This window comes from Gasterosteus aculeatus, chromosome 20, assembly GCF_964276395.1.
Source record: "Gasterosteus aculeatus chromosome 20, fGasAcu3.hap1.1, whole genome shotgun sequence".
In the NCBI taxonomy this organism is placed as follows: Eukaryota; Metazoa; Chordata; class Actinopteri; order Perciformes; family Gasterosteidae; genus Gasterosteus; species Gasterosteus aculeatus.
Genome location: NC_135707.1, coordinates 2,307,891 through 2,326,306, shown reverse-complemented (window position 1 = coordinate 2,326,306; position 18,416 = coordinate 2,307,891). Strand labels below are relative to the sequence as shown.

The window sequence follows — 18,416 nt, the reverse complement described above, 5'->3', positions numbered from 1 at the left end:
CACGAGCTCTCAGAAGCACGAGGAGCTGAGCATTTGATCAACCGTTTCAGGTTTAACAAGCCTTGCCAGACTACACCTGCCTGGAGGAAAACTACATGCCTTTGAGCCCGCCCCCCACACACACACACACACTCACACACACACACACACACGAGATGTTAAGGAAATAAGAGCTTAATGTTCACAATAGCCAATCTGCACTAATCTCATCCCCTCTCGAGCTGCCGGATTCTCAGCAAGGATCAAGATTTGCGCTGCGGAACAATGGCTCTCTGAGTGCACATAATGCCTTCCGACATAATCAAGCCACGAATTAGAAACACAACACTCAGCCGCACAAAAAGGCTGAATGCAGTTCTCACAGGTTTAATAGGATGAAAATACTAGAGGACTGTGCTCCGTGCCGAGAGGGATACGGCCGATATTTCTGTCACAAGCTCACGGATGACTCGCTTGCACGATGAACCCGCGTGTCTCCTGCTCGCTCTGCGTCTTTGTGTCTTTCAGTCCGAGCTTGAACGCGAGCGTGTGGGTCAGCCTGCGTTCACCCCAAATCATTGTGGCTGTCTGCAGCTCATTGCCCCGCGGTAATAGCACGACTCGCCGACACCTGGGACCGGCGGCGTGGACCCCGGGAGGAGGAGGCGACCGCCTGGAAACTGGCCTTGATTACTTTCTCCGCTCCCCGGAAACTCAGCTCTGTAGACGCCGTTAACCAGCTGCAAACGGTGCGATCCCAACCGGGCCGTGCCGTGATGCAAGTACACAAAGGGTTGCTTACAACCACTAACACACACACACACACACACACACTCCAGATGGAGGTGCACGCTTTGAAATGAGGGCACAAGCATCTGCAGACCAACGTCCTCCATAGTGTCCCCAGCGGGACCAGTACGGAGGTGTAACACGAAGCAAGGGGGACATCTAGTGGGCCTGTTACAGAACAGACAGGCCGGAAACGTGTTCATATTTCCACACAAGGAAAAACCCGGTGGAGGTTTTGGCGAAGCGGTTTCTCCTCTGAGCTTCACGTACCCGTTTCTCCTGTGGACGTTTCTTCTGTGTTCGGTGATCCCCGTCAGTGTCGGGTGTTTCGTCGTTAAATCGTCGGAACTCTCTCCGTGTTTCCTCTTTCCCCCGTCTAAACCGCGCTAATCCGGTACCGGTGTCAGTCAGGAGCCGTGGGCGCTCGCTTTGAGTGTCACAGGCTCAGTGGAAGCAAACCTTTTATAGCCACGGCCGGGCATTTTAGCTCAAAAGTAAGCGGGCGAGAGCAACGCTGTCATGACATTAGGGCCCAATCCCGATCTGCACCCTGACCCCTGACCCCTCAGGGACTTACCTGACAGTGAGGGTCTATGCAATGAATACCTTCTACCCGTTGATACGAACGTCTTCCAGGCTCTTTCTCCATGAAATGAAAGGTCCTTTGTCAAAATTCCTGTGATGAAAATGTTTTCTTTCATTTTAATTTAATGAATGAATAAATTAATATCGTGTGATTTCATGTTTTTTCTTTAATCCTCGACGTTTTAAATGTATACGCTTTTTAATATGACAGCCTGAACACACGTTCCGTCTTCCTTGTTCCCCTTTACTTGACCTTACGTCACATTGCAAGGACTTGCGGGTAATTGTTTCGGCAGGTATTTCCTCGAGAACAGCGGCACCTGGACGGAGGGTGGAACTAAAAACCATGACGCGTCGTTGTGGCACCAAGTGAGTTCGGTTATTTTTACGAGGCAGTTTGGCATGCAGGTAGTTTCCTGAGGCGCGAACGCTGGTTTGATTGACAGGTGCAACAGTACGAGCTTCTCTTAAAAACAGCCGACTGTAACTTCAACGGAACTGAAATACTTTCAGTTGATTATGTGGAAAATCTGAGACTTTGTTCACACACCTGAATCTCATACAATATGATCGCAAACGGGCATGACTCGTTATATAATTATTATAATAATATATTATTAATCAGTGGGATTTTGACTTGCATGTACAAGGAAGTAAAATTCCATCGAACGAAATTTAAAAAAAACATGCGTTTAATGTAGATTGGCAAAATAAATATGTTCACTCACGAATTATTTATTTATTTATAACTATGTTTCAATAGCATGAATACGGGAGAAACCCGCCCTCCATTCATTTGAATGTAACAGTGGGGAATAAAAGTACTATTGAATAAATAAATGTGGAATTATGAAACCAAAAGTCAATGGCCATTTTTATTCGTCTTCCTGGCACATGCATCTTATTGAAATGCGCTCTGTTCTTTATAACTCTGAGATCCATAAAGCCAATGAGTGCATTTTATTGCCGCTGTGTTGTCCGCCTGCGACCACCGGAGGAAAACACCGACTAATCTCGGCTGAACGCAAATATGGGGAAACTCGGCGTGACTCCGCGACGAGGAGGAGGAGGAGGAGGAGGAAGAGGAGGACGGGCAAGAAGTCTTCGGAGAGGGCGGTGCTCGCGCAGTCACAAGCGTGTCAAAGTTAGCGCACCCCCGCAGCGTTTGCGGGACTTGACACAGACTTGTGCGGCCGGACGGAGCGCGCAGAGAGAGAGAGAGACGCGCCGTGGAGGTAAAGTGTGTCCGTTTGCCTCTGAGATGTGTTGGAGAGATACTGAGCCGTTTCCTGGTGGTGTCCTCTGTTGTTTCCAAGGCTTCGCTGAATGTACATACAGAGGATTGGACGCTGTTTTCCAGCTGACTTCATTTAACAGGCGGAGAGGGAAGCTGGGGAGACTTTATAGTGGAGTTAGGACTTCTTAAACATGTGTGCTGGTGCTTCTCATCAATGCGACAAATACAGATATTCATATAGTCTAAATGAAGCTGGAAATTGTAGCTTGATTTACATTTTAGATCGATCACTTGGGTGTTTAGTCAGATCTGTTTTTTGATGTCCACCCTCAGGCTGTGTTTTCCGGAAATACCCAATTCACTGTAACCATAGAAGAGTTTCTGAAGATACCAAACACGCCAGAAAGAATTTTGGGGAAGTTATCCAGAAGGGAAAGATAAAGGTTAAATTGTGTCACGCAAACATGAACGCATATATGAATTGACGAATGTCCTCTTAAGGCTGAGGAACACGTCTTCTATATGCGGCTGAAAAGAGGCCAGGAGGCTGCAGGATGGATCCCCCAGAGTTGGACCTGCTCGAAGCGAACAGCGAGGAGCTCCAGCTGAGAGTGGACCTCTTCAGGAAACTGGGTTACCGCTCAGCAGAGGTGAAGGCCGCTCTCAGGAAGCTGGGCCTGAGCACAGACACCAACTCGGTGCTGGGAGAGCTGGTTCTGAGCAGGACCGACGCCGCGCCGTGTGCAACCGGTCCCGAGCCGGCAGGCCGGAAGGACCCCCTGCTGCCTCCCAGTTGGGCCGTTGGACCGTGCGGGGTCAACCTCTATCCGGGCGACCGGAAGAACACCGACACAGAACTAAGACCCATCGTGATTGACGGCAGCAACGTCGCAATGAGGTGACGTTGATGAGCAGTTTTCTCTCGTTTTGCGGCACCGTGGATGATCTGACTAAAAGACGAGTTAACAGTTCGCCAAAGCTGTTTTTTTTTTTACTTCTTTGAACTACGGCAGCAGGTGTGGTCTAGCCGAGACCAACAATGTGCCGAGAAAACAAAGTGTCACAGTTGCTTACTCATTGACTCGGAGTCTTTAGACTCTAACATAGGGATTATTAACACGTGTTACGAAAGCGGTATTCCCACTCCCATCCGAGCATATTTCTGTGAAGCCTACAACATGTAAATTCTATCTGCACACACCTACAGCGCTGATTAGATATGAAGTGCTATGCAGGAAGTTCACAGTGACTAATAGCACGAGCCATTTAAAGGCGTGTGTTGTTTGCGCAGATCTGCTGAAGTTCCACTTCTCTCTTTCATATTATTTATAGGGAAATAATTTGTTCTCATCTTCTGTTTCCTGCTTCTTGCGACAGCCACGGCAACAAGGAAGTGTTCTCGTGCCGCGGCATCCAGCTGGCGGTGAACTTCTTTCTGGACAGAGGTCACACTGCCGTTACCGTGTTTGTTCCCACCTGGCGCAAAGAGCAGCCCAGACCGGACAGCCCCATAACAGGTGAGGACACGAGGGTCGTACCACAAAGCGGACAGGTGATTCTCGTGTTAATTCAGACTCACAAACCCCCTTAAAACCCCGCTGCATCCTATTCGCAGGGTCAAAATGTGGCCATTTCCATTTGCCCTTGGCCAAAAAAAACATGATGGCAGGAACCAAGATCCCAGATGCCGATGGTCCGAGGCTTCTTCAGCACACTCCGCAAATCCTGCGTATTTTATGCAAAAGTGTCAGTTCATTAAGAATTCTTTTGACAAAGTTATGTTGATACATGTACTGAACACTCCCTGGAGACAGAAAAGAACATAATCAATGTGCCTTGCCAAATATCACCGTACAAAATAGAAGTAGGACATACCAGCGTTGGATTCTCTGCTGGTTCGCCCGCTAACCCATAACCCACAAACAGTTAACCACATAACCATGTAAAACAACCACAGTTTGTGCTTGGTCAAACAAACAAGATTGAACATGTTCGATTTGTCAGTTTAAGAGGTGTTGCAAGGAGCGCTTAGCACGTTTTCCAAACAAACTCCTCGAACTCCTGGAAATGTTATTATGTTCCCTCAGTAGGTGTGCACATGTCCTGCATGTGAGATTGAGCCCCTGTGTAGCCACGAGTTTGACTGTTTCAACGTTGTCTGAAGCACAACCACTGAACTCATGCCAAGGCCATGAGGCAACAGCGTGGAGATTGTGAAACAGAGATTGTCTGCATTCTCCGTGGAGTTATGTTTCCAGATGAAACCAGGACGACGGCTCGTGCGGGAAACCACTACAAACAACAGTAAAATAGCTTTCTTAATTGCGTTCCCTCCTCATGCTTCAGTGTCGGGCAGGGTGGAGCAATCCAAAGGTTCTATTCTCAACCTGTGAACAAGGAAGTAAAAGTCGGCCGGCGGTCATGCCTGGGAAAGCCCCATCAGGAAGTACAGCGGTGTTTTTCTCTGCTTGAAGGATATAGTTAACTGCTGCCAGTCATCTACAGCGAGATAATAAGTAAAGACCGTCTGAGAGGCCCTCAAGTCAGAGAAGTGCCTTTAAGTGTTTGTGTTTATCGTCATCGCCAGCAGCTCATGTGTCTTCTTGTCATGCAGAACGGCTTCTTTTGAGTCCTACACATTTCATGTTTCATATTACTGGATGTGTAAGCGTCTGTTTTTTTATATTTCCAACAAGTCATATTGAGGACTAACAGTCGATGGCCTGTACTGGTGATACCTGGTCTTGTGTTAGGGGGTGTAGCTGGTGGACCCAAATTCACACGCACAGCAGTTCGATTGGTAGCCAACGATTTTAGATTCTGCTTTCAGATCAACACATCCTGCTGGAGTTTGAAAAACGGAAAATAGTGGTCTTCACTCCGTCGCGCCGGGTCGGTGGTAAGCGAGTGGTCTGCTACGACGACCGCTTCATCGTCAAGTTGGCGTACGATTCCGACGGAGTGATCGTATCCAATGACACCTACCGAGACCTGCAAGGAGAAAGATCCGAGTGGAAGAAATGCATTGAGGAGAGGCTCCTCATGTTCTCGTTTGTGAACGACAAGTAAGCACTAAGGCCGTTGGTCCAAATTTAAGTTCCTTAAATGCTATTTAATTGGGTTCCAGAGGGATTTGTGCGTATTAAGGGTGTAGTCAGGGGAACATTATCATACGGCCGATTTGTAACATGTACTTTTTTTATTTCCAGGTTCATGCCCCCGGATGACCCCCTGGGTCGCCATGGCCCCAGTCTCGACAACTTCCTTCGGAAAAAGCCACTGCCTGCCGAGCAAAAGCGACAGCTGTGTCCTTACGGTAAAGTGGGATTAGCACCGAGCTCGGTTCCTTCAAAGCTTTTGGAACGACGTGTAGAGTAGTTCCTAAATGAGATGACACGTCATTCATGTGTATGTGTGTGTGTCCATTTTTGTTTTCCTCAGACAAAAAGTGTACTTACGGTATGAAATGCAAGTTCTACCACCCAGAGCGGTCGAACCAGGCCTACTTGTCCCTGGCTGATGAATTGAGAGAAAAAGCCCAGATTTCTACTGTAAGAGAACAGGGGAATGCCAGAATATCACCCAGACCGATTCCGTCTGATCCAGGCCCTGCTCACAACGCCTTCTCCGATGCCAAAGACCCTAACACAGAGCACACAAGATCCCAGCACAGTTCTTCACACACAGGTCAGTTTTGTGAAAATGCACGGTACTGGGAGGACCCGGGAAAAAGTCCAATTCAAATGCCGCCTCGAGTAACAGGAAGCCTGACAGAGTGGCCCGGCCTGCACTCCACGCCAAATCAGTACTACCCCAACGTCTCTCACGAGTACCTGGACTCTGGCTTCGGCTCTTGTGAGAGTCAGTACTCTGACTATTCGCACTGCGTCAGCAACTCCCTGAGGCGCAGGCCTCAGCAGCAAAGTTCTCCCGGCGGGCCCAGCCACGCCCCCCTGAATGGAGAGGAAAATAACACCGGCCAGACCTGCAGGTGCTGTTCCTACGAAGAACCAGCTCACCAGCGGCATCACGGAGGCCAGGACGCCAAGCGTCAGCCCAAACACGACGCCTACCCTCCTCACGTGTTCCCGCACCAAAACCACTTTTCCAGCCACCTCCACTACGGCGCAGCCCCACATCATCAGCAACAGTACTGGTCCGATCCCTTCCAGGTGCTGCCCCAAGCCAGGACCTCAAGCCCGGGCCATTCATCACACCCTTACAGCGGCGCTTACGAAGGCCCACAGTACCACTCGTGGGGCCAACAGCAGTCGCCGCAAGCCGCCTACGACCCACAAAGGTTGGAACTTCGCAGAAGGCTGCAAGCCATCTTCCCCCCGCAGCAGGTCGATGCAGTCATGGGAATGTTTCCACACGTGATGAATGCTGAGAAACTGGCCGCAGAGATCCTCAACCGTAAGGCTCAGCGAGGGGTGTTCTCATGATTCCTCTGGTCATTTCCTTCTTTTGTCAGAACACGGCCGTCGCGTTGAGTCTCTATCGCAGGAAAGAAGGAACCTCTCGAGACCTCTTAAGACTTTAAAAGCGTCTACTGTGGAGGGATCGGTAATGTCATTGAAAAGATGTTTCATTCTGTGGAATGAATGCAATTTGTCTTCCTATTTCTGCATTCTGTTATTTGCATTTTGACTTTATTGAACTCAAATGTTACCCTGTCATCCTATCTTTTGGATGCCTCGAAACAAAACGTTTATGTCTCGTGTGAGTTTGAGCCGTTTGGCTTTTGATGCATATTGTGTCAATGTGATACGATTTTTTATCTTCTTTTTTTTGCCATAAATAAGTTTGTGCAATAAGAAAACCCTTCATAAAGTATTACATTTTACTTTACTCGCCATAGTTCTCCAGTTTTCTGTTCAATAGGATCTCAATAGGTCGATGCATTCAGATGGTGTCAATCCAGTCCAGGATCCGGGCTCGCGGTTTGTATTTACAATGAAACCATAACCTAACAAGGAAAAAAAGAACAAGACTTTGACACAAGCAAAAGTAAACTCAGCATCCGTTCCAAGAATCATTCTCAGAACAGTGTTGCTGCAATAGACCGGTATTTATTGCACTGTGCAATTGAAAGGTGACAGGTTTGATGTGGAATCTAATCCCTTTTAAAAATTGTTCTCTTGGAAAGTATGTGAATATAAACTGTGAGGTAAATGCTAGTCGGCGTAACAAGGAATGAAATAAACACAAAGGAATAAAGTGTCAGATTTATGAGTCAGGGGTGGGAACTCTACCAGTCTTTCTTGAATTTAACCAATCCTGGAAATGCCACCAGAGTCGAGGAAGCTCACCATTTACTCTGACTCATAATTACATCAGAGCATGTTGCCCAAGACCTCCACCAAACTGCCTCATCAAATTTCACAAGGATGTCTCTTTTGCAAACGGAAGCTTGTTATTTTGTGTGCGAGGTGAAAGGTCAGCCTGTGTGGGTTTGTGTCTGTTTGCTCGGAGGCAGACTGTTCTGGAATGCTGTTTTTGAATGACCCCGTTCAGCTCAACCGCTATTTGGTGGATTTCTGTGAGTTTCAGTAAACACAATTATGGTCCCAGCGGAGGAATTGTCACCACGGTGATTCCCCAACTATCACCAAGTACCTGTATTCCCCGCTGTATATTGTGTTATAATTATCAAATATTAGCTCACATTAACATGCTAAATGAACAAGAAAGACAGGGATAACCTCAGCCATTTGTTCACACTGCTAAACTGGTTTTTAGGGCCTTTGGGCATCCAGAGTTTGAAATTCAGCATTTCTCAGTGAGACTAAGACACTATATTGCTTGTTTTTTGAGCAGAAGAGTCCACTAAAGGAGCTGTCCAAGCGCACACTTAACCCGTAAACATATATCCATTTTGTAAATCCACTACAAAGACATTCATTTGTTTATTAGTGATCAAATACATGCTTGTAACTACTGTTCTGTACTCTTTAGCCGTCTGTCATTTCTACAAAAGCAGTTTGTACTCCTGTCACTCCCAGGCCATCAGTAGTTTGTGGAATGGTACAAAGGCACCACAGCCAGGCTTGCTGCAAAGGAGAGAAACAGAGTTGTTAAATTAATACAGTGGAAAACATCTACATGCAATGTAAAAACATCTTAGGTCAATAACAAAGTCTCACTCCCTCTGAGTGTGTCTTTTTTATAAAAAATAAAATGAAAAGAGAATGAAAATGATTTGTCAGTAGGCCCATAGAAGTGGTTTCATTGGGTATTTATTTCATTTATCAATGCACAGGATACACTAGTCACACGTGTGTGAACTTTACAATCAGTTTAAAGAAGAAAAGAAAATATTTGAGCCCTTTCTTTTTTTTAATTGTTGTTGTGGTCAGCAAACCGGTTTAGACATCACATAACAAACTCACGCCTCGCCTCTTAAATGCTGTAACTTGAGGCTCCCTTTATCGCTGTGCAGAATCCAAGTGTTCCCGGAGGCATTGTTTGGCTATTAAACACCGATGTGCTGCCCTGAGAAGTCTTCATACGGAGTGACACTTAAATGTGATTTCATGTATTTATCCAAGACTTTTTAAATCCTACTTTAGTAACAGATGATTCTCGAAGAACTTTACCAGTTATTTGAAATGAACAGTGCAAATCTGCGATATAATATTGGAGTGACGCAGGTGTGAACACAATAAATCCCAGCGCGGGGCTGAGAGTCATGGTTACACCCCGAGAAGCATTAAGAAGCCTCATATTGCATGTGCTCACACCGTAAGAAAATGAGCTCATTTACCATTCAAAGTAGCTGCGTCCCCGGTGGCTGCCATCGTGCAACTCGTTATCAGGTGTTTGGAGCTCCACCCCGAGGTGAAGATCCGCCTCCCCCTGCAGGGGACCCAGGAAACGGATCGTTCCCGTGCTGATCCGTCCGGACGGCAGCAGGACCCTGACCCGGTGACCCAGCTCCAGGTCCATGGGGGAATGGGGCACAAACACCCGGTGAGGCCCTTTAGAGGTTCTCCACCATCTCACATCGGAAGAAGAGAAGGTGAAGTCAGTAACACAACTGTGATAGGCTTCGTTTTTCCAACTTTCATAGTGAAATGAAATATTCTCTATTAAAACCCCTTAACCGTGGGGTGTCCATGCAGGTTCTGTACTAAATCAAGCAAAGAGAGGCTCTTGGGGCTAAATATAATGGTCAGTCTTCTCTTTGCTCTTTGCATAACTCTTTGCATAACTACTGCTTGAAGGGCTGCAGGCCTGCACCTGGTGGCTGAGGAGAAGGAAGCTCTGGAGCTCAGGGATGAGGATGAATGGCTTTCTGACAAGCTGCCTGCACAAGCGTCCCCGCTTGACAACACCTCCGACCCTCGGTGTTGGTACATCGGTCTTGAGAGACCACCTGTTCATCAGAAACCAGCAGTTGACATCATTATTTTTCACACTTTGCGATGGGCCGGGTGTAAAACTCCCATTTACTTGAGCAGTCCTCAAACAGTTCTCCGTTGTCCACGCCTGACTCCGACTCGTGCTCTCCGCCACCGCCAACTCTCACCGACTCTCCCGCCTGAGCGGCCAGCTACGGAGAAGGAGAAACGTTTTCAATGCTGAAGTCCAGTGGTGGAAATTACTGATCATCTGTACATCAGTAATTACTGATGTACTTTAACCAAAGGTTTGTTCTGAAAGTTTGCAGCTTTGCATAAATCAAAGGTCTGGCTTTTACTGAAGTCAATAAATGGAATCCTTATTCCACAAGCGTACCTGATTAAGTAGTTCTTCCTGTTTTCTTCGAAGTTCTGCAAACCTCCTGTCCCATGATGCTCTCTCACAGGCCACCCTGGTCTTGAGGGACAATATGTCCGTCTCGGTTTTGGTCAGTCTTTTATGGAGGGCAGTTGCACGGTCGGGGCTGCCTGGTATGGCTGCAATCCCCTTACCCTCAGATGCTGAGGGATGTGCCCTTTCTGTTTAATGAGAACTTGAGAAGTCAAGTAGATTTATAGCCGAATGCAGATAGACCTTCGGCTCCATAAACTAGAAACACAACGTGACGGATGAGATCGATGGACTTCATTTCATTAGAACAATTAGAACATTAGAACAGTCATCCTTACCCACAACCTGTTTCGGCTGTCGGTTTGTGTCCTCTATGATGTGACTTTCCCGTGGCAAGAATTGGATTGCGTTGTAGGGGCATATCTAAAATGCAAATAAATTTGGTTCACAACCGCCTTAAAAATCAAACCGGATTTGAATGACAAATTTTCAGAGCTCTCACCCAAAGAAATCTGAATGTGCACAGTATCCCCTTGAATGTCCATGCAAACGCAGTCCCCAGGATGTATGCCGTCATGATGAAGCATGCTCACCTCACGTTGGGATATTGTGACTTGGGTGGTGGGGGGCAACTCATCTGAAATGACATTGATCTCAACACGAGAGCGCGTTGATGATCCCTGATGGACACTGGCGTGGTGAGTCCGGAGGGTCAGGCGCAGGCGGCTTAAAATAAAAGAAGGCAACGCCGTGCGCGATTAGATGCCGCCACGCTGGGACGCGTGCGCATGGAAACATGGACTGAAGGCCGCTGATGGGAGGCGAACCGCTGGACACTGACCTTTGCCAGAAGCTCGGCCGTAGGGCGGGCGGGAGGAAGCACGATAGTTCCTGTTCCTGCCCGATTGGGCCTCGGGTCCTGGTCCGCGTTGAGCGCTAACGTGGCGCGCTGACCTGTTGCTATGCACCACGTCTGTGAGAGCCGCGCTGCTGATGACTGCTGGGTGGCTAAATCTTGTCTGATCCTCTTACTTGTGCAGTTGCGCAGTCCAGTTGCATCCAGGCTGCTTAATTCGGGCCACTGAGCCGTATCTATAAACAACATGCGGCCTCCACATGCAGCGCAACTGTCAGACGAAAGAGGATTCAGGGTCAGCACGCATCTTTCCTGCATGTGCACATGCACGTGCAACTGAATCAAAAGATTCAGTTGTCAGAGATGAGGTGTAAATAATGGATGATAATAAGGGGAGAAGAATTTTCAATTCAAATGACAACATTTACATTCACATAGCGTGAATACTTTGCATGTTCACGCTTTTCGTTGCTGTTTATTTTCTGTTTCCTTTCTGTTTGCACAATGTAAACGGTAACACCATGGTGGACTTCAGACTCCGGACCCTTTAACTCGCTGTGGACACAGTCGGTCATACAGAACAAGTGATAACCAGTGATAACAGATATGAAGAAAGAAGACAGCAACAGCTTCCAGTAACGGTGCACAACAAATACAATCAAACATTAGAATTTGTAAATGAATGTTTAGCAAACAAGCATTTTGTAGATGATATGACCTCGGAAGCCATTTATGTTCTCACAAACTTCAATATCGCTTGAATTCATGAGTTGACAATCTTTTGAACTACAGAGTCTGTAAGTGTATTTGTTAAGGGTCTCTTTAATTGTAAAAGCTATGATAAACTATTAACGTATTACATGTAATGCTGTAGATGTAGATTTTGATCCTAAACGCTTTTTGACATATCAAGCGGTGCTGTATTTTCAACGAGAGAGACAATAATGTTGCATGCATCAGCTCACAGTTTATTTCTCATACGAATGCCATTTTTTTCTTGGCTCAAAAGGCTCAGCTACTCTTTCAACGTATGGATATGCCGCTATTTTACTACAAACACACCCTTGTAAAAATGTGAGAGAGACCGAGTCTCTTTGATGCATATTATTTGCATTAATGGCTTGTATTCTGCCTTTAGAGAACCTACATTTGAAATTTTGAAAACATAGTCTGGATTTGATTTTAACACATATAGATTTTTTTTTTCTCAAACTATTTTCTTTTTTTCAAAGGACGCCAAGGAAACATTATATTTGTCTCGCGAAGCTGCGATGAAATAAAAAAAGGAGTGCTTCTGTCACCTGAATTGTCCCTTTTGTGTCGGCCAAGAATTCTACGTTCTTTAGGCCACAAAGCAACTCTTTGTGTTCGTTGTATTGTAGTCCGTTGGGACTTTATAGCTGGGGGTCCGATTTCACATTGTGTCGACCCGAAACCAGCTGCCTATACGATCCACCCCGCGGGCCACAGAAATTTAACCTGTTTCATAGACTCACAAGGGCTTCATCCACTGAGTTACGGTTGTAAATCTTTAAATGTTTGCTGCGCTGAGATGTCCTTCACCAAAGCAACCCGACAACGTGACGCGTTGTGATGTGATGTTCCTTTGTGTTGAATTGCACAATGGGATGATTACGAATGAAGCGCTCTCTGTTTGGTGCAGCGTTTGTGCTTCATCGTGCTATCAATTCAACCGGCACGTTATTACTGTTTCCGAAGCATCTTCACGAGAAAAATGATTTCCTCATCAACTCGGCCGGCATTTTGAGACCCACCCAGCAACCGCGGGGCGTTAGTCTCCTCCTCTCCCACTGGTATATCTGTGCAGGTGAGACTTTTTCCCTCTTACACTGCCACTCGGGTTCCGTTGGCAGGAAGCGAAAAAGTGGGGAGTTGACCAAGCAGAGAAAGGTAACACCAGAAGGAGAGAGAGCTCATTCACTTGAACCGCAGCTGGCGAAGGTAGAACCATCCACAAGGAGCACCGCAGGTGAGCAAACTTTACTAACTGATGATTTTAGATCAGATCAGAAGTTTTTGTCGGCATGTTTTGAATTTCAGCCACACGGAGCTCTGGTGGCTGCGTACAGGGAATAACGGGATGATGCAGGCCAATTATCACAGTTAACAGATTCACTAAAGTCCATTTTATCTGTTGGTGGCGTCTCCAGCTTTCTGGGAACCGACACCGCGTCTTGCAGATGATGCCGTGGAGGTTCCTTACGTTTTAATTCAACCACTTTCGTTGTTAGACCTCGATATCCCCAGTACACGGTGATGAAAGGGCACGCGGTGGGTTTGCACAACGCGGCGGACGGGAAGACGTCATTCACAGCATCGCACGTGACGCCAAAGAATACTGGTGTTCACTTTTTCCAATTCAAGTCTTCATTTTCACCTGGAGGCCGACACGCCGCTGTTGTCACTTAGTTTCTAGGGTGTAGAGCCCTGAGGACTCTCTGAAGGGGGGGGAAAAACAAGCTGTGCTGCTTGCCGGTTCTCCCAGGGGGGCCGATGGAGGAACAAACACATTTTAATTGTGTTCCCTGACAAACCAGCGCAAAGCGCAGGATGTTTGTCACAGCACAGAAATGTCACGGAGGTCACCACGACTGCTCATAATGCTTTAGATTAAAATGAGGTGACCAAAGAAGTTTTACTTAGCTGAGAAGACTTAAATCTCACATTTGTTCATTTCTTATTGTTGTAACTCAAACCAAAGCATTATGAGCTAACATGGGTCACATGGGCACCATCCACCTTAAAGATACTTTGTCCGCACCCAAATTATTATTATTTTATTGCTCAGTTGTATCCAGCGAACAGAGAGTTTTGATTGTGTCCGTCTAAAGCTTTATGGAAAATTCTGTCAGCTGTTTCATTCATGTAAATTGCATATTTGACGCTTCTCTTTGCCAGGACGCGACCGCTTTGCAGGACAGAGAGCTCTCTCCCTTTCTGCCGAGCTAATAATGGCCTGCACTACTTTCATAAAGGACACAGGTACGAGTGTGCGTTTGCCTATATAAAGGTCCCTTTGTATACAGTTGTTAAGGGTTCAAGTTGTTTTACGTTTTATGTTGTGTTTTTTAGTTCTGCTATGTAAGCGCTCGTAAATGAGAACAACTTTTTCATTCAGTAGAAACAGTAAATCTGTTCCTTCAAAGAGCTTTATCCGTATGGTCAAGTGGATTTTATTTACGCGGCCGCTTTGCCAGTCTGTGCAGCACATCTTAAAGTGTTAAATGACATAATTCAAATAAGGGACGATTTGCCCCAAAAAACAGATGGGCAAAAAGAGAAATAACAAGCAACAGAGGAGGGATCCCTCCAGAACAGAGAAATTTAATACACACAATCACATCGACAAAAAATTAAGTCTGTTAAGTTAGTACACTTCATAGACTTGTTGTATACTTTTCTATGTATATTTCATTTAAATGGAAGAGCAAATTAAACAAAGAGCAAAAACACATTTCTGGTCGCATGCAGCTCCAACGTAAGCATGGGTACAGTTTCTAAAAAAAATCCCTCCAGTTCACTTTGGACACACGGGCACTTTTATGGAGAGGAAATAAAAATTCAACCTTATTTTAGCATTTAGCAAAAGAGTTAAATGCCTGAAATGCGCTTATAAAATTGAATCAAAAGTATAAGGTTTTACTTTTGAAAAGTGGCAAGATGAATCATCTGCTTTCCAGACATTAAAATACCCGTCGTCCTCCTCTGTCTCCTTTCACAGCAGGTTGGAGAGGAACCCTGAGCCTCCTCCTGTTAGGATTACTTCTACACTCAGTAATAGTGTCAGGTCAAAACAACATGACCAGCACCACTATGATGCCGAACACCACCACCACCGCCACACAAAGCACAGAACCCAGCACCGCCACCACCACGTCTACCGCAAGCGCACCCACATCAACGTCAACCACGATCCCGACCACCAGTGCCAGTACAGCGGCGCCCACCACCCAGTCTGCCGCCTCCACCGCCTCTGGAGCTACGACATATACCGGCACCACCCAGTCTCTTACATCCGGGGGCTCAGCATCAGCAACCACAGCAGCTACTTCCACCGGGTCGACCATGACCACCTCTGGCGGTATAGCAACGACTACTTCCAATACTGCCACGACCAACCCCACCTCCGGGGGGGGCATAGCGGGCACCCCTGACCAGTCTCCCATAACCTACTCCACAGGCCAGGCCACAGCCACCTCTGTCACCACCCAGCCGCCCACAACCACAGCAACCTCTGGAGGCATTGCATCCACCACAACCAACCAGTCTCTTACAATTATGACCACCTCTGGAGGCACAGCAACCTCTACTCCCACCCAGTCGCCCACAGCAACCTCTGGAGGCATTGCATACACCACAACCAACCAGTCTCTTACAAATATGACCACCTCTGGAGGCGCAGCAACCTCTACTCCCACCCAGTCGCCCACAGCAACCTCTGGAGGCATTGCATCCACCACAACCAACCAGTCTCTTACAATTATGACCACCTCTGGAGGCGCAGCAACCTCTACTCCCACCCAGTCGCCCACAGCAACCTCTGGAGGCATTGCATCCACCACAACCAACCAGTCTCTTACAATTATGACCACCTCTGGAGGCGCAGCAACCTCTACTCCCACCCGGTCGCCCACAGCAACCTCTGGAGGCATTGCATCCACCACAACCACCCATTTACATTTCTGCATCTTACAACTTTTATCCCCACTTGTAACTCGATCACAACCAGCATTAATAATGCATGTGCATCCTCTGCCTCTACAGCCATGACGCAGTACACCTCCGCCATGCCCACAAACTGTTCCGTGGTCACAATGATGTCCAACAGTTCGTCATCAAACTACACTGGTATGTCATGTCTTGACTTCTCAGGGTTTTATTTCTCTGTCTTTCTCTGTCTGCCTTTAATTGCGACATCCATCTTTTTGCACCAGACAAACCTGTTATGAATGGGACCATGATGGTAAGTCCACCTCATCGAACAGGCTTTTAGCGTATTATAAAGTGTTCTACTTTGACCTTTCACCTCCATCATGCGCCTTCCATTCTCTGTCAAACACAGATTTCCTGCCCTGCATTTACCTGTAACCACTCTACCTGCTACACAATGTACACCAGTCAGAATGCCACTCCATGCGGGGCTGGAGTCTGCTTTTGTCAGGTAGGGGGGCAAATGACATAAACAAAACCTCCTCAACCACCCAACACAACGATTTACTATAATAACGTATCTCAAAATGAAAAAAAACAATTTTATCAGTAAGAAATCAAAATTTGATTTCATTTAAATAACGTTTACTCTCTACTTTCTGTAATCCAGTATGGTATTATATTACGGTCAGTGACATTTTTTTTTTTGCAAGTCAAAAGCCATTGAAATATATCTTCTGATATCTCATTCTGCAACGTGTCAGCTGACTAGACAGATGGACATGTGGTACACGGCCAACTGCACCACCTCCTGCGCTGCTCCTTGCGCCAACACCTCTGACACCAACTGCTCTGTGGTGTGCTGCTACTCCCCCGACTGCCTCAATCGCAGTTTCACATCGATGATGATGACGACCACGGGTAACCGCACTCATCCTCAAGACCCTCACGGCTGTTTCATCTATGGTTTCATCCTGACGCCTCACAAAGCACGACGTTTTGTGTCGCTAACATTTTACTCTTCTCATCTATGATTTTAGTAGCGCCAACAACAACCACTACAGCGACGACGACGACGACTCCTCAAACCACCAACAATGTGAGGCCCGAAGGCAGCGTGTGCGAGTGTGTGTTGGCATGTGGACGGATGCATGCGGGAGGTTAGAGGGTTCTGCGTCTCACTCAATCGGCTCATTCCGTCTCTCCAGTCACGGATTACCTTTGTGGCTAACAGCCGCCGGTGTCCGAAAGGAGTATTTGTACACAACTTGACATTTCTGACACTAATTCAAGGTTTAGAGAATCATTTGGAATGAAGTGTGAGTCACGGATGGCGTGAGATCATCTTTTCTTCTGTTTTTTTTCAGGCAAACCAATGCCACAAAGGCACGTGTATCGGTATCAATTGCTACACCGAATTTGCAGATGCCGAAAAGTGCTCCTCTTCACAGCCACACTGTCAGGTAAGAACTGCTTCCCTTTGGTTTTGCATTTCTCAATTTAAAAGGTGCCAATCAGAGACTTTCCTTGCACCACAAAAAAGTATTCCCAGCACAAATGCATAAAAATGACTTAATTAAAACCTTAATAAATTGACAAAATTACTGTATAATCAATACAGTTTAAGGTAATAAAACAAGTTCACAACATTTCCAATTCAAATGAATGATGAATAAATAAACATATGATTCTATTTATATATATATATATATATATATATATATATATATATATATATATATTGATATTGAGAGAGAGAGAGGAAATCCATTAACATTTGAACATGTTAATGGGTAACACTGTTCTTTCCCACTCATTACTGCCTTTGCAGCTTAAACAGGAGACCGTGGCCGGCGGTTTGCAGTGGACGGCCGGTTGCTCCACCAACTGCTCCACCCAGACCCCATGCAAGACCTCCACCCAACCTCCGTGTCATCTGGAGTGCTGCAACGCCACAAAAACCTCCTGCCTCTGGCGGAACGGCACGCTGCACGTCCCCAATTTCGCCCCGGGAGGGCCTCGCCATCAGACGGAGTTGATCGCAATCTTACTGTGCCTGCTCGCCATCGCTTGGGTCAATGAGTGATTGAGGGGGGGGGGGGGGGCAGAGCTCCGTGCCACTCTCAGTCCCCCCAGGTAACGGAAAAAAGAAAGAAAGAAGCGTAGCTGTGCACACGTTAACACCATTACACCCATTTCTATCGCTGACATTCCGATTTCTAATGTTTCTATGTGTGTGTGATTTAAGTAGCCCCTCGGTTACAATGTTCACTCAGTTTATTTTTATATTAAAATGTCCCGATTTACACTTTGGTTCAAGAGCATCAACAGTGTCTTTGAACAGTATTTCTAAATATAGGAAATCAAGAAAGGAAGAAAAGTGTGTCGTCACACCACTTTACATTTTTATAACTGACAAAAGTATACATTCAAATAAATATCCTTCTCTGTGAAATGTAAAGAAATAATTTAGATTTCCTTGAACAATTACCTTGTAAAATCATGTAAAATGCATGTAATGCATGTAAAATCCTATACTATAAT

The 18,416-nt window shown here is 46.3% G+C and overlaps 2 protein-coding genes across 3 annotated transcripts; one reads left to right on the top strand and one right to left on the bottom strand.

Moving 5' to 3' along the window:
- Positions 1-1,614: 1,614 nt before the first annotated feature.
- Positions 1,615-7,810, top strand: zc3h12aa (zinc finger CCCH-type containing 12Aa). 2 transcript variants are annotated; one of them, XM_078094484.1, is made up of 7 exons: positions 2,010-2,588; positions 3,092-3,488; positions 3,968-4,107; positions 4,206-4,336; positions 5,421-5,655; positions 5,800-5,906; positions 6,032-7,810. In XM_078094484.1, the coding sequence occupies exons 4-7, from the start codon at positions 4,213-4,215 to the stop codon at positions 7,033-7,035; spliced, it is 1,470 nt and encodes a 489-aa protein (XP_077950610.1). In that variant the 5' UTR covers positions 2,010-2,588; positions 3,092-3,488; positions 3,968-4,107; positions 4,206-4,212; the 3' UTR covers positions 7,036-7,810. The 2 variants fall into 2 exon arrangements, with proteins under 2 accessions (XP_040020511.2, XP_077950610.1); XM_040164577.2 differs by lacking the exon at positions 4,206-4,336 and having other exon boundaries at positions 1,615-2,588.
- A 647-nt stretch (positions 7,811-8,457) lies between these two features.
- LOC120810216 (uncharacterized) lies at positions 8,458-11,560 on the bottom strand. Its single transcript, XM_040164580.2, has 8 exons — positions 11,187-11,560; positions 10,848-11,071; positions 10,684-10,768; positions 10,331-10,533; positions 10,046-10,145; positions 9,833-9,968; positions 9,357-9,590; positions 8,458-8,643 (listed from the first exon to the last, which is right to left on the bottom strand). The coding sequence occupies exons 2-8, from the start codon at positions 10,920-10,922 to the stop codon at positions 8,586-8,588; spliced, it is 891 nt and encodes a 296-aa protein (XP_040020514.2). The 5' UTR covers positions 10,923-11,071; positions 11,187-11,560; the 3' UTR covers positions 8,458-8,585.
- Positions 11,561-18,416: the final 6,856 nt, after the last annotated feature.

Coding starts and splice junctions, on each gene's coding strand:
- zc3h12aa (XM_040164577.2), top strand. CDS start 3,145: ATGGATCCCCCAGAGTTGGACCTGCTCGAAGCGAACAGCGAGGAGCTC. Junction 3,489..3,967: donor GGCAGCAACGTCGCAATGAG/GTGACGTTGATG, acceptor TTCTTGCGACAG/CCACGGCAACAAGGAAGTGT. Junction 4,108..5,420: donor ACCGGACAGCCCCATAACAG/GTGAGGACACGA, acceptor TTCTGCTTTCAG/ATCAACACATCCTGCTGGAG.
- LOC120810216 (XM_040164580.2), bottom strand. CDS start 10,922: ATGACGGCATACATCCTGGGGACTGCGTTTGCATGGACATTCAAGGGG. Junction 10,146..10,330: donor AGGAAGAACTACTTAATCAG/GTACGCTTGTGG, acceptor CCTTCTCCGTAG/CTGGCCGCTCAGGCGGGAGA. Junction 9,969..10,045: donor ACTGTTTGAGGACTGCTCAA/GTAAATGGGAGT, acceptor TCTGATGAACAG/GTGGTCTCTCAAGACCGATG.